The sequence below is a fragment of the Lissotriton vulgaris genome, chromosome 4_1, assembly GCF_964263255.1.
Source record: "Lissotriton vulgaris chromosome 4_1, aLisVul1.2, whole genome shotgun sequence".
In the NCBI taxonomy this organism is placed as follows: Eukaryota; Metazoa; Chordata; class Amphibia; order Caudata; family Salamandridae; genus Lissotriton; species Lissotriton vulgaris.
The window spans coordinates 1,259,731,482-1,259,752,487 of NC_141691.1; the positions used below are offsets into that span (position 1 = coordinate 1,259,731,482).

General features: G+C 44.0%; 1 protein-coding gene across 2 annotated transcripts in view; it reads right to left on the bottom strand.

The window, feature by feature from the left end:
* Nucleotides 1–21,006, bottom strand: part of GPLD1 (glycosylphosphatidylinositol specific phospholipase D1) — a 655,729-nt gene that overhangs the window by 144,910 nt on the left and 489,813 nt on the right. For both annotated transcript variants that reach the window (XM_086965460.1, XM_086965459.1), the window contains exons 19-20: nucleotides 12,811–12,913; nucleotides 12,626–12,719 (exon numbers count right to left, since the gene is read on the bottom strand). In XM_086965460.1, the coding sequence (XP_086821586.1) occupies nucleotides 12,626–12,719; nucleotides 12,811–12,913 (197 nt within the window). The remainder of the gene's footprint in view (nucleotides 1–12,625; nucleotides 12,720–12,810; nucleotides 12,914–21,006) is intronic.

The window sequence follows — 21,006 nt, forward strand, 5'->3', positions numbered from 1 at the left end:
TCAGGGGGCTATCTCAGCCCCCTGAGCACGTAGAAAGTCAGCATAGGTATCATTGGAAAGAGGAGAATCTCCCCTTTCCAATGGTGGATCCCTGCTTGAGGATCGCCCTCCTCCACCCGCTAGGCACCAGGGAGGGAGGAGTGGCTCCGTGGGCAAGGGCCTTTGCTCTCCCCATATTATTTTGAGCAAATTTAGTTTTTCTGCCCCCCCACTCCGCCCCTTTGTGGCAGATGGGGCAGTAACCCCGAATTTGCCTCCCTGTGCGGGCAGAAAGCCCACTAGATACCAGGGATTTTTGTTTACATTTAATTTAAGGGTTGGGGCTGCCCAATATGGGCATTCCAATGCCCCCTTCCCCCTGGCCGTAAAATCACAGTCTTTCTGCCACCCCTGGGGGGCAGTAGCCCCCAATCTGCCCCCGGGGGCAGAAAGCCCACTAGATACCAGGGATTTTAAACAAAATTATAATTAGGGGTGGGGGCTGCCCAACATAGGCATGCCAATGCCCCCACCCCTCCCTACACAAAAGTCTGCCCCCCCCCCCCATCTACCCCCCTGGGGGGGCAGAGAGCCCACTAGAAACCAGGGATTTCTTTTTTTATGTAAATTAGGCGTGTGGGATGCCCAATATGGGCACGTCAAAGCCCAATCACAATAACAGTCTTTCTGCCCCTCCTGGGTGCAGATGGGGGTGATAGCCCCCAATCTGTCCCCAGGGGGGCTGAAAGCCCACTAGATACGTTTTTTTACAATTAATTTAGGGCTGGGGGGCTGCCAAAGATGGGCATGCCATAACCCCACCCCCCCATTAAATTCCAGTCTTTCTGCCCACATGGGGGGCAGATGGGGGCAATAGCCCCCAATGTGCCCCCCGTGGGGGCAGAAAGCACCCTAAACACCAGGGATTCTTTTTTTTATATGCCCATGGTGGGTGCTGCCCAGAATGGGCATGCAAATGCCCCCACCCTACCCCCCAAAGAAAACTAAAGACTTGCTGCCCCTCCAGGTGGAAGATGGGGGCAATAGTCCCTGATCTGGGGGGGGCAGAAAGCCCACTAAATACCAGGTATTTTTTTTATATAGGTAGGGGTTCGGGTTGCCCAGAATGGGTATTCCAAGGCCCCCACCCCCCCAAAAAATGATACAGTCTTTATGCCCCCCTGACCCCCCTGGGAGGCAGGGGGGGGGGGCAGAAAGCCCACTAAGCACCAGCTGCCCAGAAAGGGCATCCCAATGCTCCCACCCCCCAAAAGAATAGCCACAGTCTTTTTCCCCCCTTGGGGGCATATCGGGACAATAACCCTTGATTTACCCCCTCCCCATGGCAGCAGAAAGCCCACTAGGCACTGAATTTTCTTCAGGATGTGCCTACCTGTGGATTTCGGGCCCTAGCGCAGCCAACACATAGGGAAACCTAGCAAACTTGTACAAAACTAGACACCAATGGGAATCCAGGATGGGGTGACTTGTGTGCCTCTCACCAGATTCTGTTACCCAGAATCCCTTGCAAACTTCAAACTTTGTCAAAAAGCACACATTTTCCTCACATTTTTGTGGTGGAAAGTTCTGGAATCTGCATGGATTCACAAAATTCGATCCACTCTGCATTCCCTAAAGTATTCAGAGAAAAATGGTACCTCACTTGAGTGGGTGGGTCAAGCACCAGAAACAGAAAATGGCAAAATGCAACGTGGACACACCACATTTTCTCAGTGAAACTGACCCTTTTTTTTGCAGAGTGCCTAGCTGTAGATTTTGAACCCTAGCTCTGCCGGCACCTAGTAAAACCCAGCAAACCTATACATTTTTGAAAACTAGACACCCAGGGGCATCCTGGATGGGGTGACTTATCTTGCTCTCACCAGGTTATGTTACCCAGAATCCCTTGCAAACCTCAAAAGTAAGTGTCCTGGAGGTGTGCTTTGCTCCTCACCTGGAGGCACTACTTAAAGCAGTCCTCCGAGCGCAGCGGCATCGCGCACCGGGTCGGCCTCTGCTTTGCCGGAGTCTTGCCAGAGTCCTGCCCGTCTGCGCCCGTCAGCGTCTCGGCAGCGGACGGGGCTGGACGGCTGGGTGTCTTCCTTCATCTGCACTTCTGTGCTGCTCCATAGATATGATTATCTATACTTCGGCAGATTTACTTGCTTTACGCCTCCCCCGAGGTCGATGTCACCATATCTTCCCTGGCGGCCGGGCTTTAAGGAAAGGCTGCTCGATTTGCGGTTGGCGTCTCCCGGTGCTTACTGGAACCGCGCAGGGCAATATTCTTGCTCCTTTTCAATGTCTTCTTCTCAATACCAGGTCTCTGAACTGTCATTCTCTTGATATCTGGAATTTACTACAGAATTCCAATATATCATGTCTATTTCTCACAGAGACCTGGCTAGGTGATTGCTCCGCACCTGACCTGGCCAATGCCATCCCTCCGGAATACAACATCTTTAGGAGGGATAGAACATCGGGCAGAGGAGGAGGAGTAGCACTTGTTGTAAATAAAAACATTCCCTGCTCAACCTTTCGGGTAGAGAACATTCAGGGATGTGAAGCCCTTGGTTTTACCCTTCATCTTTCTCCCCTCCAGGCCTGTACTGGGATTCTCCTGTATAGAACCCCGGGACCTGCGGGGCTTTTTTTTGATGAACTACAAGTAGCTCTCTCAGTTCCCTGTTTCAGATCCGAGCACGGTATTCTTCTTGGGGATCTTAATGTTCAGATGGATAATAAACTTGACCCCGACGCTATGAAACTTAGTGACATCACAGCCCCATTAGGATTGTCTCCGTTCCTGCAAGGACCGACACACAATAAAGGCCATACCCTGGATCAGGTTTTCTCAACGAAATCTTTTACAATAACTTCCATACAACCAGTACTGTGGTCTGATCATTTCCTGATTTCCTTTTCAGTGCCTGCCACCGCTTTCACTCGGGTGAAAGCGGTGGCAGGCACGCAGACTTCGCGCCCTTTCCATTTGCTTTCGGTGGATATGCTATCTGAGGCTCTCACTACCTTTCCATGTCCTCTTTCAGGCAATTTAGAAGAGAATCTTGCTCTCTTCCATAAATGGCTTATAGCCAGGTTTGAGACCTTAATCCCCGAAAAAAGCCTAAATCAGGTGAGCGAAGAGCGTCGGCCCCATGGTTCACTCCCCAGTTAAAGACGCAACGGCAGGGATGTAAAAGAGCAGAGAGAGTCTGGAGGCGGGCTTATGATCCGACTGAAAAATTGAAATTTCGAGCGATAACTAAAGCCTACCATCAGTCGATCTGGAATGAAAAAAAGGCCTATTTTGAGCGCCGAATTGATGAGGCAGAAATTGTTTGTAAAGAAATTTTTAAAGTTGTTCAGGATTTTACTTCTCCAGCCATTTGCACCCCATCTCATACTCATTCAGAACTATGGATAAAACAGCTTGCAACTTTCTTTGTTAGTAAAATCACAACCATTCAAGCCTCTCTTTCCTACCCCCGCCCACAGTTGGTTTCGAGTCCTTCATCCCCTTCTTCTCTTATGGATGGTCAAGGCCCTTTTCTTTCAGATTTTCCCCATCTGTGTCTTAATACTTCTCTCGAGCTTCTGTCAGGTTTGAAATCTGGCTCTCCACTTGATCCGTGCCCGGCTAAACACCTGGGGAAGGTGGCACCTGCCTTAAACGCCTTGCTGAACCCCCTTCTGAATTCCTCCCTGTCTACAGGTGTGGTTCCGCAGGCATGGAAACATGCCATGATCCTACCACTGATCAAGAAACCTACCTTAGACCCCCTCATCCATGCCAACTACAGGCCTATCTCCCTTCTCCCTGCTCTGGCGAAAGTGGCCGAGAGATTCGTGCATCGGACGATTTCCAGTTTCATCGAAGGAAACGACCTGCTGCACGCAACGCAATCTGGTTTCCTTGCTAATTTTAGCATGGAGTCGGCTCTACTCGAGGTCACTGATGCCATCAGGGAAGTACTCGACTCTGGGGAAAGAGTCATGTTGGTAATGCTTGATTTGTCGGCGGCTTTCGACATTGTTCCTCACGATCGCCTCCTTGCAAGACTCTGGGAGTGCGGCCTTTGAGGAACGGTGTGGAATTGGCTTAAATCATTTCTGGCCGACCGCCGGCAAACGATCTGGGCGCCCCTTTCTCCGCTGATATGGCTCCACTAGAGGTGGGGGTCCCTCAGGGTTCCATTCTCAGCCCCATGCTTTTTAACATCTTTATGGCCCCTCTGGTGGCAGTCGCGGAGTCCTTTGGCGCCCAGATCGTATCCTACGCCGATGACACCCAGCTCCTATTCACTTGTGATAGGGGCGGGTCATTCGACGGCATACAGATCAGGGATTGCCTTGGTGCGGTCTTTGAGTGGTTTAGGTGCAATGGCTTAAAGTGCAATTCCGATAAGTCGAAACTGCTCTTCTTTGGATGCGCCCTTGAACCTGACTGGAAATCTTGGTGGCCACAAGATATGTTTCCCCCTGACAATGTGTCTCTCAAGGCTAAGAACTTGGGAGTGATTGTGGACAGTGAACTGTCCTTTGGGCCGCATATTTTGTGCCTTTCAGGTAAATGCTTTGGCATTTTACGGATGCTGAGAAAATTTCTTCCTTTAGTGTCTCTTCAGCATAGGAAGATAATTGTTCAGGCCTTGATCGGATCTCGACTGAACTACGCAAACGTTCTTTTCTTGGGTCTACCAAAATATCTTTTGACCCATTTACAAGGAGTCCAGAACTCGGCAGCCCGTGCTATCTATGGACTCCCGAGAAGAGCAGGTGCCACTGTCCTACTGAACACCCTACACTGGTTACCGATCGCAAAGAGAATTCTTTTCAAAAGCCTGACATTTGCTTTCAAAGCTTTACATGGCACTGGCCCCAAGTACATAAGGAAACGTCTTTCCCGATATGTACCTAGCAGGACCTTGAGGTCATCCTGCTTATCCAAGATGACAGTCCCGGCCATTAGGCGTGCAAGAATGGGAGGTCGGTCGTTCCGCTACCTAGCTCCGAAGGCTTGGAACGAACTACCACTTTCCCTAAGACAGGCTCCCAGTCTTCTTGCTTTTAGGAAAGACCTGGCTTTTTACTAAATAGTTCTTTTCCTTCTTTGTGTCTGCATTTTAGTTGTTATGTTGTTGCTTTCACTTGCTGATATTCTTCGCCAAAGCGCCGGGATGCTCCTCGGAGTAGCCGAGCGCTATAGAAGAAATAAATTAACATAACATTAACATAACAAAATTTGTATAAAAAACACATCTTACTCATATTTCTGTGGTGGAAAGTTCTGGAATCTGAGTGGATCAACAAAATTCGACTCACCCCGCATTCCCCAAAGTCTTCCGAGAAAAATGGTACCTCACTTGTGTGGGTAGGTCAAGTACCCGCTACAGGCAAGGGCCCAAAACCTAGTGAGGAGACATGAAAATTACCTATTACAAACAAACCTGGTTTTAAAGGGGGGTCCCATGAGTTTTTGGCCCGGGCTCTACGGCCATCTAGGGAAGCCTACTAAACCCACACATTTCAGAAAAGTAGACACCCGGGGGATTCCAGGAAGGTATGGCTTGGATGAATGGCCCCAATGTGTTCTTACCCAGAATCCCCTACAAACCTCAAATTTAGCTTAAAAAAAGTACTTTGTCCACACATTTTTGTGTGGGAAAGTTGTGGCATCACCGAGCTGACACAAATTTCCTACAACCCAGCATTTCCCTAGGTCTCCCGATAAAAATGATGTCTCACTCATGTGGGAGGCCCAAGTACCCGCGACAGGCAAGGACCCAAAACGCATTGATGCAACATCAAAATTACTTACCACAAAACTACCTGGATTTGCAAGGGTGGTCACCTGGGTTTTTGGCCCAGTGCTCGGTGGCAAGCTATGGAAACCTACCAAACCCAGACATTTCTGAAAACTAGACACCCGGGGAATTCCAGGGAGGTATGGCTTGTGTGGCTCCCCCAACATTTTCTTACCCAGAATCCCCTGAAAACCTCAAATTGTGCTGAAAAAAATCATTTGTTCCACACATTTTTGTGTGGGAAAATTGTGGCATCACCGGGCTGACACAAATTTCCTACCACCCAGCATTTCCCCAGGTCTCCCGATAGAAATGGTGCCTCACTCGTGAAGGAGGCCCAAGTACCAGCGACAGGCAAGGGCCCAAAATGTATTGAGGTGACATCAAAATTGCCTATCACAAAACGACCTGGTTTTGCAAGGGGGGTCACCTGGGTTTTTTGCCCCGTGCTCTGCAGCCAGCTAGGGAAACCTACCAAACCCACACATTTCTCAAAAATAGATACCCGGGAATTATAGGGAGGTATGGCTTGCATGGATCCCCCAAATTTTACTTACTCAGCATCCCCTGCAAACCTCAAATTTAGCTGAAAAAATCACTTTTTCCACACATTTTTCTGTGGGAAAGTTGTGGTATCACCGGGCACACACAAATTTCTTACCGCCCAGCGTTCACCTAGGTCTCCCGATAAAAATGGTACCTCACTCGTGTGGGAGACTCAGGTACCCACAACAGGCAAGGACCCAAAACGTATTGAGGTGACATCATAATTGCCTACCACTAAACAACCTGGTTTTGCAAGGGGAGGTCACCTGGGTGCTTGGCCCCGTGCACGGCGGTCAGCTAGGGAAACCCACCAAATCCACACATTTCTGAAACCTAGACACTCGGGCGATTCCAGCGAGGTATGGCATTTGGGGATCCCCCAAAAGTTTTGTACCCAGAATCCCCTGCAAACCTCATATTTAGCTGAGTAAAATCACTTTTTCCACAGTTTTTTGTATGGGAAAGTTGTGGCATCACCGGGCTGACACAAATTTCCTATGACCCAGCGTTCCCCCAGGGCTCACGATAAAAATTGTGCCTCACTCATGTGGGAGGCCCAAGTACCCGTGACAGGCAAGGGCCCAAAACATATTGAGGCGACATCAAAATTGCCTACCACAAAACGACCTGGTTTTGCAAGGGTGGTCACCTGGGTTTTTGGCCCTCTGCTCGGCGGCAAGCTAGGGAAACCTACCAAACCCACACATTCTGAAAACTACACACCTGGGGGATTCCAGTGAGGTATGGCTTGCGTGGCTCCCCAAACATTTTCTTACCCAGAATCCGCTGCAAACCTCAAATAGTGCTGAAAAAATGACTATTTCCACACATTTCTGTGTTGGAAAGTTGTGGCATCACCGGGCTGACACAAATTTCCTACCACCCAGTGTTCCCCTAGGTCTCCTGATAGAAATGGTGCCTCACTCGTGCAGGAGGCCAAAGTACCTGCGACAGGCAAGGGCCCAAAATGTATTGAGGTGACATCAAAATTGGCTATCACTAAACAACCTGGTATTGCAAGGGGGTTCATCTGGGTTTTTGGCCCGTGCTCGGCAGCCAGCTAGGGAAACCTACCAAACCAACACATTTCTCAAAACTAGACACCCGAAAATTATATAGAGGTATGGCTTGGGTGGATCACCCAACTTTTTCTTACCAAGAATCCCCTGCAAACCTCGGGCCTCATTTATGAAAAGTGACGCATTGCTGCATGAAAACAGCAATGCGTCACTTTTCACTGTGCTCTCCCTGCGACACTAACGATGAGTCATATTTACAGTATGACGCATCATGTCGCAAAGAGTTACAGATACATCAGTATTTCTGACGTATCGGTAGGCGCAAAAGTGCCGCATTGCTGGTGTGTGTCACAAAAGTGACGCAACTCCAGCAATGTGTACTTTCACATGGGCACGTCCCAGGTTGTTAGTGCCTGCGTCAGTCTTACGCCTGCCATGAAGCAGGCATAAGATTTTGACGCATTAGCGGTCAAGAAATGGTGCAGTGAAATCTTATAGATTTCACTGCGTCACTTCCATGGCCCTTTCTTGCGTCGAAAAGCCCCCTCTTTACATACATTATACCTGGCACAGGTATAATGTGGCGCAGGGGTTTACAAAGTGACGCATCTACCTAGATGCATCACTTTGTAAATATGGCGCAACTAGGCACATTTTTTACCCACTGGTGCGTCACAAAAAGTGACGCACCGACGGCGTAAAAGTGACGCACAGCCTCATAAATGAGGCCCCTCAAATTTAGCTGAAAAATCACTTTTTCCACACATTTTTCTGTGGGAAAGTTGTGGCATCACCAAGCAGACACAAATTTCCTACCACCCAGCGTTCCCCTAGGTCTATCTATAAAAATGGTGCCTCACTCGTGTGGGAGGCCCAACTACCTGCGACAGGCAAGGGCCCAAAACGTATTGAGGCGACATCAAAATTGCCTATCACTAAACGACCTGGTTTTGCAAGGGGGATTCACCTGGGTTTTTAGCCCGTGCTCTGCGGCCAGCTAGAGAAACCTATCAAACCCAAACCTTTCTGAAAACTAGACACCCGGGGGATTCCAGGGAGGTATGGCTTGCGTGGATCCCCCAATGTTTTCTTACCCAGAATCTCCTGCAAACTTCAAATTGAGCTGAAAAAATCACTATTTCCACACATTTTTGTGTGAGGAAGCTGTGGCATCACCGGACGGACACACATTTCCTACCAACCAGTGCTCCCCCAGGTCTCCCGATAAAAATGGTGCCTCACTTGTGTAGGAGGCCCAAGTACCCGTGACAGGCAAGGGCCCAAAACCTATTGAGGTGACATCAAATTTGCATATCACAAAACAACCTGGTTTTGCAAGGGGGGGTCACCTGAGTTTTTGGCCCCGTGCTCAGCGGCCAGCTAGGGAAACCTACCAAACCCACACATTTATGAAAACTACACACCTTGGGAATTATAGAGAGATATGGCTTGCATGCATTCCCCAACTTTTTCTTACCCAGAATCCCCTGCCAACCTCAAATTTAGCTGAAAAAAAAATCACTTTTTCCACAGTTTTTTGTATGGCAAATGTGGCATCATCAGGCTGAAACAAATATCCTACCACCCAGCATTCCCCCAGGTCTCCTGAAAAAAATGGTGCCTGATTTTGAGCACAGTTCTTAAAGACACCTATCAATGTCTGAGTGTGGCTCGCGAAACGGCAACCCAAAAGACAAGATTATGTGGCCCCTATCAGGGCCACGAGCCAGCGCCGTCACATGAACCTGGTGGGTCCGCTGTTGTTTGTTTGGACACTGAATGCGGAGCGGGCTGGTGCTGCGGTCATCGACAGGCGACAAAGCTAAGGACATTGATAAGTGCTAAGGACATTGATAAGTGCCTTTAAGAACTGTGCTCCAAAAACAGACAATTATCTGCAGCAACCCACTTGGGGATTTAACCTTGACCCCTGTCCTATAATTTTTAGCGCTATATTCAACTGAGTGCCATCATTGAATGTGAATAAATTGAGGGAAAATACTGCTGGTCTTTGTTGCCATAATTGTTGCCATCATTTGTGTAGAAAGCCCGTGGAGGAAGGGCGTCATGCTCGAAACGCGTCGGCGAGTGCAAGAGGTGCGTGTCCTTGCATGAACTGCCTGTCAGCTTTGCAGCGTTACCATCCTGCGAGTGCGGCTCGGGAAACGGCAAACCAAAAGACAAAAATATATATATATAATTCAACAAACATCCCTAGTTGAAGACGCTCTTGAAGATCAGATGAATTCCACTGATTCTTTAATAAATGGAAACTACCATTTTCACTTAAATGCATATCTTGCCTTACGCATTTCAGAGCAGCAGCTACTTGATCACCGGCTGATACTGCACAGAAATGATGAAAAGGCACTCTCCTATGCCTGTCCATTTAATTAGCCCTCAGTGGGCCTCATAGGTGAGTGCATTTTAGTGTTGCATGCTGGGATCAGTAGTGCACTTTAATCAAATTCTTTACCTTTAGTAGGTTTTTGTGCTGTAGCAAAATGCTGTAGGGCAGGTAAGTTTTATGTTTTTGAATATTTGGTGCATGAGTGCATGCATGTATACATATATGAATTTGTTGTAAGTGACTGTTGTGAATGGGTGAGTGTGTACATGTTTGTGAATGCATGGGTGTGAGCGAGTGAGTCTATAGGAGTGCATGTCTGTCCCACCCACTGCCCCTCACTCCCAAAATTACCAGCAGCTATTCGTTTTTACAACTACTGAAAACATGCCCTTTAGACTTTTAAGTGACAATGGTTTCTAAACCTCCGTCACAAAGGGGTACATGTCAAATATCTTTTGTATCTTCAAAGTTATCACAAATAATATGAGCCTAAATGCACTGAGGAGGATCTATGTCCTGCGATGATTGCCTTTAATTGTCATAGGCAAGGTAGATTACAGGCTGCTTTTCAGAGTGCATTAGTTCCAACATACAAATAGGTGCTACTGCTTCTTTAATTGTTAAAGGAGCGGCATTAGAGTTCATTGTGTGGTATACTTGCACCTTTAAACATGGCTCTTTTTAGCCAATAGCAACTAGTCTTGGGGATGGGGAAATGTGATATTTTCATAATTATTATTTGACATTCCTGCAAAGATTTCGCCAGCAGCCTTTGCTGGACTTCAAGTACTGCCTGGTAGTTGTTCAGCGATACATAGGTGCTTTGCATTGTAATAATCAAGTTTGATGCCTATAATGGTCTATTTTTTTGATAGCCCTCTCTTTGTCCACCAGGAACGACCAAGGACTTTGTGCTTTGGTAATATAGATTCTTGAACAAACATGATCCACCACATTCTTACTCATTGTATTGAAACTACTGTACTCTTTCCTCCAAAGAGAATTTGGCCCATTCATTAATAGATGTTCACAAAGTGGGTGCTGGTTAGTGTATCTGGTGAATGATGTGCAGCTACATGGGAAAAACGTCATATCATCTAAATCTGTTCATCATGTGACCAGAAGCTCATGCAATAGTGTCACACAGATAGGAGTGAGTTATTTAAGTAGGTGAGCAAATACTGTGAGTGAGTGCGTGATGTGAGAGTTAGTGTGTGTGAGGGTTGAGATTTGCCAAGCCAATCCCATTACATTGGCTGAATTGCCAAATTATGATTCTCCTACATTTTGGATTTACTACGAAGGGTGTGCCGCAAGGAACATGGCTGTCTGGGGGTACCTCCATGTTTAAACACACAAAGGGGGCATCAGTTCCTCTGGGAGAGTGTTCCATAATCTAGTTCTTTCTATAGTATAAATGAAAGGAAAACATGTTCTGAGTAATATTGTCGTTTGCTCTGTTAGAAAACTATAAGGAAGGGCGAGAGATGTTGGGTGGGTTGATTCTCCTCGGTGACCTAGTGCCCTCAGAAGACCGTACAAGCGCCCTGAATCATCATTGGGCGTTGCTCCTCATGTGGGTGGTGCTGCAGTCCCTCACGGGCCCCACAAGGGGGCTCTTTAGCGGAGTTCTTTTGATGGAGATGCCGCAGTTGTGCATGCGGGTCTGAGGGCCTGGTGTCAGAGATATATATAAAGTGAGTGCAAATTTAAAATGACCAGACAATGCCCGTCAATTAGTTTATTCAAGGGTCTGGCTAGCCAATTAAAAGAGGTGGTCCCTGGAATGTCCCTATATAAACCAAATAATAGGGGGGCATCTGTAATACTAGACCTTTGTCTCAGGGTAAGGGTGTAAGTGTACAAATAAGAAAAGTGAGAAGATATATATAAATATAATTATTGGGTCGACATGTTTCGCGCATCGAGTGGTCCCTAATGGATCCAATTGCGCTTCTTCGGGACCAAATCATATTACTCAAACCAAAAAGTTGGGTTTTAAAGGCGCAGGTTCCAGGCCTAATGCCCGTGAGCCTGCAGTACCTTTGTCATCAAGGCGTAAAGCGTCTTGGCGCTATCCGGTACGTTCAAAGTCTGTACCTAAGCCCAACCCCAGCAGTCCTAGGTTTTGGCACCCTCGGCAGCCACTTGCCCAAATAGCGAGAGAGTGTATTGTCTCCCTCAGTAGGCGTCATTCACTCCTACCCCTGGCAAGGTGCTGTGCGGTGTGGAGTACCTCCATGTTACCATTTTCCTTCTGAAATGTGTGGGTGGGAAAGATAGACGGGAAAATCCTTGACATTTTGATGAGATTTATATAGTTGAAGTATATGTGCCCTATTATTGTTGTACTTAGCATGCAATGGTAGCGTGCATGCATACAGCAGTACTTCAGACTTTTATGTCTATTCCTGATCATGCAATGGTGGACCCTGTACATATTATGTCAGTATCAATAGCTTGTGTTGGCTGCACACGGGCATGTAACAACTAAACCTGAGCCTGATCATGCTGCATCTTGCAGATGATGGTCATTCCTTGTATGTGATGTTATACCAAGCACATGCTGGCAGGACCTAGGCATATGAACTGCCTCCTGGTGTTGCACCAATTCACATGATGCCAGGACTGGGGTGCATAGTGGTAGCAGAAAGCTAATTATGGTGGCACCGATCGATATGGCAGTAATTGGGTTTATGAAGGCTGTATCTGTGCATAAACTGTAGATAAAGGCTATGTTATACTTGCAGCATCATAACGGAGTGCACACGCAGAGCATGCACTGTCTATACAATTGACACACACGAAACACAGTTCATTGCAAAAGGGGGGGGTCATGTTCTGTGCATCTCAGTGGATTCAAACAGAATTTAAGAAACATTTTTTGGCAAAGTTGCTATCAACAAGTTTTAATAAACACCTACCCTCTGTGGGTGCGCCAGTGGCAAACACGTGAGTAACATTCCCATCAACCGATAGAACTCCACTTGCAAGGGATGACCCCAGTTTACTTTGTTCCTGTCCAAACACAAGGGCGATTATTAACCAGAGATCAGATTATCAACGTTTCATTTATTTCAATCCCCATGTCACTCAAAAAATGTCTTACCTTCTCTCCAGATATTGAAAAATAGGGAGCTGTACTTGGTGGTTGATAGCCATACACTTTGCCAAGGCTTGGTTTTTCATCTAGTGGGAAGTCATGCCCATAACTGAAAAAAGAAATCACAACTTGATGTATATGTTTGTTGCAGAGATTAAGGGCAATCTATGGGTAGAAATATCATTAAAAGGAAGCACAGTATGCCACTAGCTAAATATTGTTTATGTTTGAAGTAAAGACTATTGCCCACATGCATCAAATTCAATTGCATTCGCAAACTGTGCGAATCGCAATTTTCGGCCTTTTGCGAATGCAATTAACTAATTTTGAATGCATCATGCATTTCGCAATTTTAGGAATCACAACCATGTTGCGATTTCTAAAATTGCGATTGCATTTAAGAAATCGCAATTTCAGATTTCTTAAATGCAATGCATGATCATTTTTTTATTGCGAATTCGCTATTTGGAAGTGGTAAATTAGCATGAAGTTGAACTTCATGCTAATTTACCGAAAACTTTCAAATATGCACACATTGCATTTTTGAAAGTTTTAATTTACACACACACATGCCCTTGGGGCATGTGTGTGTGTAAATTGCATTTAAAGTTACATTTCAGGGGTGCAGCAAGGGGTTCTTTGGACCCCCCCCTGCACCCTTGAAATTGCATTCACATTTTGAGAATCGCAATTTGAAATTCGCAAAATGTAAATGCCTTCCCATTCCTTCCTATGGGCCTTTTGGTCCATAGGAATCAATGGGAAGGGTTTTCCTTAATTGAGATTCGCAAATTGTGAATCGCAATGAAGGAAAAATACTGAATCGCAAAAATAAATGCGAATTGTTCATGCATTGTAGTTTGCGATTTCTAAATTGCGATTCCTTAATTTTCGCAATTTAGGAATCGCAAACGGGTGCAATGATGCATGTGTCTGTATGGGTGCTAAAACATTTTCATGTGATTGACCAATATACATTTTACAAGTCTTCCAGTGAAATTGCACTGCTAAATTCATAATTGTCAGCAGAATGAAGGAAAGGTTGCCCTCAGTCTGCCTCAGCAGTGGAGAAAGTGAACCATGCTGCTCCCAGAGTCGCAGGTCATCAATTGCTAGCTCTCAAGTAACAGAAAATCAAGTTTAATGTGGAAATAGGCAGCAAAATCATCTAAAGTTCAATTAAATTCTATCTTCTGGCAGCTAGTATAAACTAATACCTATGTGTCTCCCTGGCTTGGGCTTTATTGATATTTTTATTTGTTGAAAACTCGTAGCATTTCCATCAGAAACGTCGCACTAAAGAAATAATGGCATTACACAGACCAGTGCTGCCCAAACAGTTTAAAATTATGACCCACGTTTTAGAACTTACATAACCCACATAGCTTTAATGGAGATGAGAAGGTGATTTTTTAATGTAACTAAAACATTGTATTGTAGTACACTGTGATGTTTCCATTGAAATGCCCACTAAATGTGCACAGGCATACCGTTTTACTGATAACACTACATTGCACACAAATGATAATATGTGGAAATCGGGTTTCAATGGATATTTATTACTTGTGAATACCCAAGTCAAATATCTTGATTTGTTCTGATCCTATTACAATCTTTGGTTCCATTACACTTCTGAATTACAAAAAAAGTGCTTCAATTTTACTTTCTAAACTGCTGAATGTATAAGTCTGTTTACAGGTATTTATACTGTAATGTGTGTTACAAAAACATTAGATTACTTCAGCCCTTTCTTTCACACTAGGGTATTCTAGCAAGATTGTCACATGATTGATTTTATTTTTCTTTCTTGACCACAAAGTGGGAGGAGCTTGTAAACAACATGTCAAAAAGCATAAGCAGCAATTTGTCAGAACACATAGCTTGAAATTTGACATCTGTCTTTGTAGTGCAGCAAACGTGACAAGATAAATGGAGTATTTTAAGGAATCTTAATTTATAGCTTGGACTTTCGCTACCCATCAAAAAACTTCTCAAGTCCAACCAGTTGGTGGCGACCTACAATTTAGGAAACAATGACAGACCAATGCGATATGGTGATTGACGATAACCAAAGTGATCTTTTGTGATGAGGGTAAAATGAACAAGTTGCATTGATATAGTTGGGGAATATAGGCACGCATTTAAGTGCAGGTCTGTGTCCGGCGTCTTATAGGGAAACATATTAAAACACCATATATGTTTACAGTAGTGTAGGACAATTGGTTAAATCGTTACTTGTGACTTTTCAATCGTGCCATGAATTTTTAATGATTTTTTTGAAGTCTCGGATAAAAGGACTTGCAGAATATTCTGTTTTTATCCAATTCTAGTGCAAAATGCATAGTGGGTAAAAGGTAAGGAACCTGGAACTGGCGTGATCCAGCTAAAAAGCTGGTTATTTTTTGCACAACACCTAAACTGAACATGAGAACGAAAAATGCACATATAAAATTCATGTGCACCTTGAACATGTTATACAAATATCAAAGATTATTGAGAAAATGTATAGTCAAGCACTATAAAAGAGTGCTTAGATTGTAGAAGTAGAAGAACATCACATAATGAGTGTCTAACCTGCCTAACATTTGAATTTTGTGGAGGATTTTAAAACCATGTTGAAACAGAAACTCATAAAAATGTATTTTATGCAATTGCACACTTAATAAGAAATTAATATATGTTAACTAATTATTGATGCATTATTTAGCTTCAGTTGCAATTGCGTGAATTTTTATAATGACTATGAATGAAAAATGCTTAAGAAACTGTCTTCTTCTGTTTTCATTGCAATGCACTAACAACTTTGGATAGTTAGTGCAAAATCTATGGGGCAGATGTATCAAGCCTTTTGCGACTCGCAAAGGCTGAAATTCTCAGAGTTTCGGCCTTTGCGACTCGCGAAAGGTATTTTAGCATTTTTTCATATGCATAAAAAAATCGCAAAATAAGGAATCGCAATAATTTGCGATTCCTTATTTTGCTTAAGCATTTAAGGAATCGCAATAATTTGCGATTCCTTAAATGCTTAAGCAAAATAAGGAATCGCAAATTATTGCGATTCCTTATTTTGCGATTTTTTTATGCATATGAAAAAATGCTAAAATACCTTTCGCGAGTCGCAAAGGCCGAAACTCTGAGAATTTCAGCCTTTGCGAGTCGCAAAAGGCTTGATACATCTGCCCCATAGATTTTGCACTAACTATCCAAAGTTGTTAGTGCATTGCAATGAAAACAGAAGAAGACAGTTTCTTAAGCATTTTTCATTCATAGTCATTATAAAAATTCACGCAATTGCAACTGAAGCTAAATAATGCATCAATAATTAGTTAACATATATTAATTTCTTATTAAGTGTGCAATTGCATAAAATACATTTTTATGAGTTTCTGTTTCAACATGGTTTTAAAATCCTCCACAAAATTCAAATGTTAGGCAGGTTAGACACTCATTATGTGATGTTCTTCTACTTCTACAATCTAAGCACTCTTTTATAGTGCTTGACTATACATTTTCTCAATAATCTTTGATATTTGTATAACATGTTCAAGGTGCACATGAATTTTATATGTGCATTTTTCGTTCTCATGTTCAGTTTAGGTGTTGTGCAAAAAATAACCAGCTTTTTAGCTGGATCACGCCAAAATGCGAATTCGCAAATAAAGAATAATAAGGAATCGCTAAAAAATAGCGATTTTGTACATACATTCCATTTTGCGAATTCTAAATAGCGAATTGCAAAAAATCGCTATTTAGAATTCGCAAATCGGAATCTTGATACATCTGCCCCTAAGTGTCAAGAGTTAGAAACTTCAAACTCTCCAAAGTTATTCTTTATAGCAATAGAGACTTAGATTTACTAAGATGAAAAAGTTATATACAAATATAAGTATGGATTGCACATAAACATTTTGAAAATGTGGTATTAGGCAACTGTTACTAATGAAGGATTTTGTGAAATAATATATTACACTTGATTACTTGACTAATGAATTATTTGAATCACATTTGCTTATATCGAAAATGCACACATACATATATGTATTTAATTTATTGCCTTTAATGCTTTAACTTGACTTTATTTCCTAGCCATGTACTTTCTCATGATTATGGGAGAGAATTGTACTTCAGCCTACTCATGTAATTTTCTTGTACTTTCCCATGGCTTTCTTGAATTAAAAAAAGACATTGATGAACTCGAAATACTCAACTCATTATTATCCTGTTTCATTTCTATCATATCAATAAAAGTAAAAGGAGGCCCCCTTCTCTGTCAGTTTTGGGACAGGGGAGATACAGAGTAAGAAAAAATTGTCCCACACGTGCACCACTAAATTGGTAAGGAGTGGAGTATTGATACCAAGTGAGTTTTAGCTGTTTTGCAATACCAATCACACAAACATATTAAAGGCCAGGGGCTGGATAGCATCACATAGGTCAGGTATTCACATAGGTCATAATACCTGACCTATGTGATGCTATCCAGCCCCTGGCCTTTAATATGTTTGTGTGATTGGTATTGCAAAACAGCTAAAACTCACTTGGTATCAATACTCCACTCCTTACCAATTTAGTGGTGCACGTGTGGGACAATTTTTTCTTACTCATTTCTATCATACCCATTTCTATCATACTTTACACAATTATTGAAGAAAGCAGTAACATAACATCTCCAAAAATGATTAGAAAACCATGGGGGCATATTATCAAGGCGGGCGATATGAAATTTTCGCCGCTTTAGCTGCCGTTTTCGGCCTCAACGCGGCGATAATTTCATCGCCCTCTTAGCAAGCTGTCCCTAACAGCTGTTAGCGACAGTTTGTAGGCGATAGTGAGTGGTTTGGGGCCCGCTTTGCATGTCAGCGATATTTATCGCTAATGACATGCAAAGTGGGTGTACCCAACCTGTTAGCGACTGAAAGCAGTCGCTAACATCGCTATCGCCTATTATCAACTAAGGCGTAGCGGTTAAAAATTTTGCGCTTAGCGCGAATATCGCTGAAAAAGAACGCCTGCTCAGACCAGTTCTTAGCCATTATATCCAATGGGAGGTGGATGCTCTGGCTAAGTCCCCATTGGCGATAATGTAAATGTAAATGTAAGGCCCATTTATACCGCGCTAACAATCGCTCCAAGGAGCATCTCGGCGCCAATGAAGGGACAACCAGATGTTAAAGTTGCCTTACTGCTTAAGGAGACCAGGACCGAAGTCACACTAGTGCTCTGGCGGTTATATCTGGAAGATTGTAAATCCAGGTTTTTAGTTGTTTGCTGAATTCAGATTCCTTGTCCAGTGCTCTTAAAGGTTGGGGGGAGGGCATTCCATGCTTTTGCACCTAGTACCGCTAGGGATTTACCCCCACGGGTTTTAAGTCTGAACCCTGGAACGGTCAGTAGATTGGCATTTGAGGACCGTAGTGCTCGAGTTGGGCAATATTTTACAAATTTTTTCCTTAGGTATATAGGGCCTGAGTTGTGTACAGCACGAAAGGTGATTGTCAGTACTTTGTACAGGACCCTTTTGTTATGGGCAGCCAGTGTAGTACATTGAGGGCTTTGGTTGCTGAGGATTTCCTTGGCCATTTTAAAACCAGCCTTGCCGCCGCATGCTGTACCATCTGGAGTTTATGGGTGACCGCCTTATCAGTACCGGCATACAAGCTGTTGCAATAGTCAATGCGAGATGTAACTAATGCAATCGTGACTGTTTTCCTTGCTTCGAAGGGCAGCAAGTCAAAGAACTTCGTGAGCAGTTTTATCACCCCAAAGCAAGTGCCTGCCACTTTTGACGCCTGATGTTTAAAAGATAAATCGGCGTCGAATTGTACCCCAAGGTTACGGGCCGAGGAGGTAGTGTGGGGTGGTATTTCTGCCTTCTCAGGCCACCACAGTCTGGGGATAAACTCGTTTTTAGGGCCTATAGGCATGATCTCGGTTTTGCCTGTGTTGCATTTTAGATGGTTTTTCCGCATCCACTCAAAGGTGGCCGTTAAGCAACATTTGAGTTTTTCCTCCCAGACCTGGTTATCTTTGTCCATTACCAGGATCAGTTGAGTATCGTCGGCATATGCTATTACATCTATGCCGTAGGACGATATCAGCTGTATCAGGGGTGCGGTATAGACATTGAATAATGTCGGACTCAGGCTGGAACCTTGAGGTACTCCCGTCGACAGTGACTTCTCACTGGAACGGAATTCCCCCAAGGTCACCACTTGTCGCCTGTCACTAAGAAATGTTTTTATCCACTCCAGGGCAATGCCTTTAATGCCAGATATTATTAGCCGGTCTATTAAGATAGCATGTGAGACCGTGTCGAAGGCCGCCGACAGGTCTAATAATATCAGGACGGCCTTCTTGCCTTGATCTAGAGCTGAGCGGATAGTTTCAACAGGAGAGCCGATTCGGTGGAGTGTTGAGTCCTAAAGCCAGCTTGGTTGGGGTGCCATGCTTCATTATCTTCCAAAAAGCGTGTCAGCTGTTTATTTACTGTCGACTCAGTGATTTTACACAGTGCCGGGAGCAGTGAGATTGGACGTAGATTTGAGAGTGTGGTGGGGTCGGGAAGTTGTTTTTTTTGTAAAGCTTTTACTGCTGCCAGTTTCCACTCAGGGGGGACGTTGGCGGTAGACAGTGAGTTGTTAACGATGTCATTTATGTCTGGGCTAACAATATCAGCGATGAGATGCAGGAGTCCTATAGGACATGGATCAAATGGTGATCCTGACTTGGTTGCCAAAATGGCACGTTTTGTCTCCTCCAGACTAATAGTACGAAAGGCTGTGAGCTGGGTGGCTTTCTGCCTGCGTGATTATCACTGGATTACCAGCGATGTTCACACATTTCGCCGCTAACACCCGGAAATTTTATCGCATTTGAGATAAACGTTGCTAACTGCACGTTATCTCTGCGATAAAATCCGGCTATGCATGGCGATCGAAAAAATGTCGCTAAGCTTAGTTAGCGATAAATATCGCTACTTGGTGGTAATATGCCCCATGGGTTTTTAAAAAAACGTTCAAAATGGCTTTAGATCAGGCTTGTGGTTATAACCATTAATCAGCTTGCAAGTGTACGCTCACCTGGGTACGATTGAACAGGCACTTACAGGTACATGCATCAAAGGATTTTGCGATCGCAAATGGTGCGAATCGCAAAAATCAGCCGTTTGCGATCGCAAAATCCTCTTTTGTAATGCATGAAAGTTCAAGGCCCTCGCAATTTAAGAATTCACAAATATTTGCGAATTCTCAAATTGCGATTGCATTTAAGGAATCGCATTTTGCGATTCCTTAAATGCAATGCAAGAAACCTTTTAAAATTGCAAATTCGCAATTAGGGGGTTGCAAATTACCACGAGGGTGAACCTCGTGGTAATTTGCGAAAAATTATTAAAATGCTCAAATTAGCTTTTTAAACACTGTCATGTTACAGAAACACATGTCCTTAGGACATGTGTGTGTGTGAACCATGCACTTTAAAATACATTTCAGGGGTGCAGGAGGGGGGTCCTTTGGACATCCCCCTGCACCCATGGAATGCATTACCATTTTGCGAATCGCTAATTGCAATTCGCAAAATGTCAATGCCTTCCCATTGATTCCTATGGGCCTATCGCAAATTAGAATTCGCATAATATTTGCGATTTGGTAAAAATTGCGATTTTTACCGAATCGCAAAAATTATGTGAATAAATTGATGCATCCCGTTTTGTGATTCCTTATTTGCGATTACTTAAAAATCGCTAATAAGGAATTGCAAAACATTTTGTTGATGCATGTCACCGTTAATCTCTCCATAATTCAAGGTAAATATGTAAAGGGCAGGAGAGGAGCCATTCACATGGCTTTTATGGACCTCTTCTGTGCCTTTGACTTAGTGGATCGAGAACAATTGTGGGGGTTGATGGAAGTAGCAGGCCATGACTCTCCTTTACTGGACCCTCTAAATAACTTCACTGGGACACTTTACGAAAGTCCACTACACTCAATCAGGTGACCTCACACTAGCAATATTAGTTACTCAAGGTGTAAGACAGGATTGTATATTGGTGCCCTTTTTATTTTTATTTTATATGACTGCCCTAGATAAACTTTTAGCCTCTAGAGACATAGATGTCCCCAGAATAGGATCCTGCCTTGTCCCTGTACTTTTGTACACGGACAAGGCAGTCCTTTTGGCCCGCACAGTAAATGGGTTACAAGC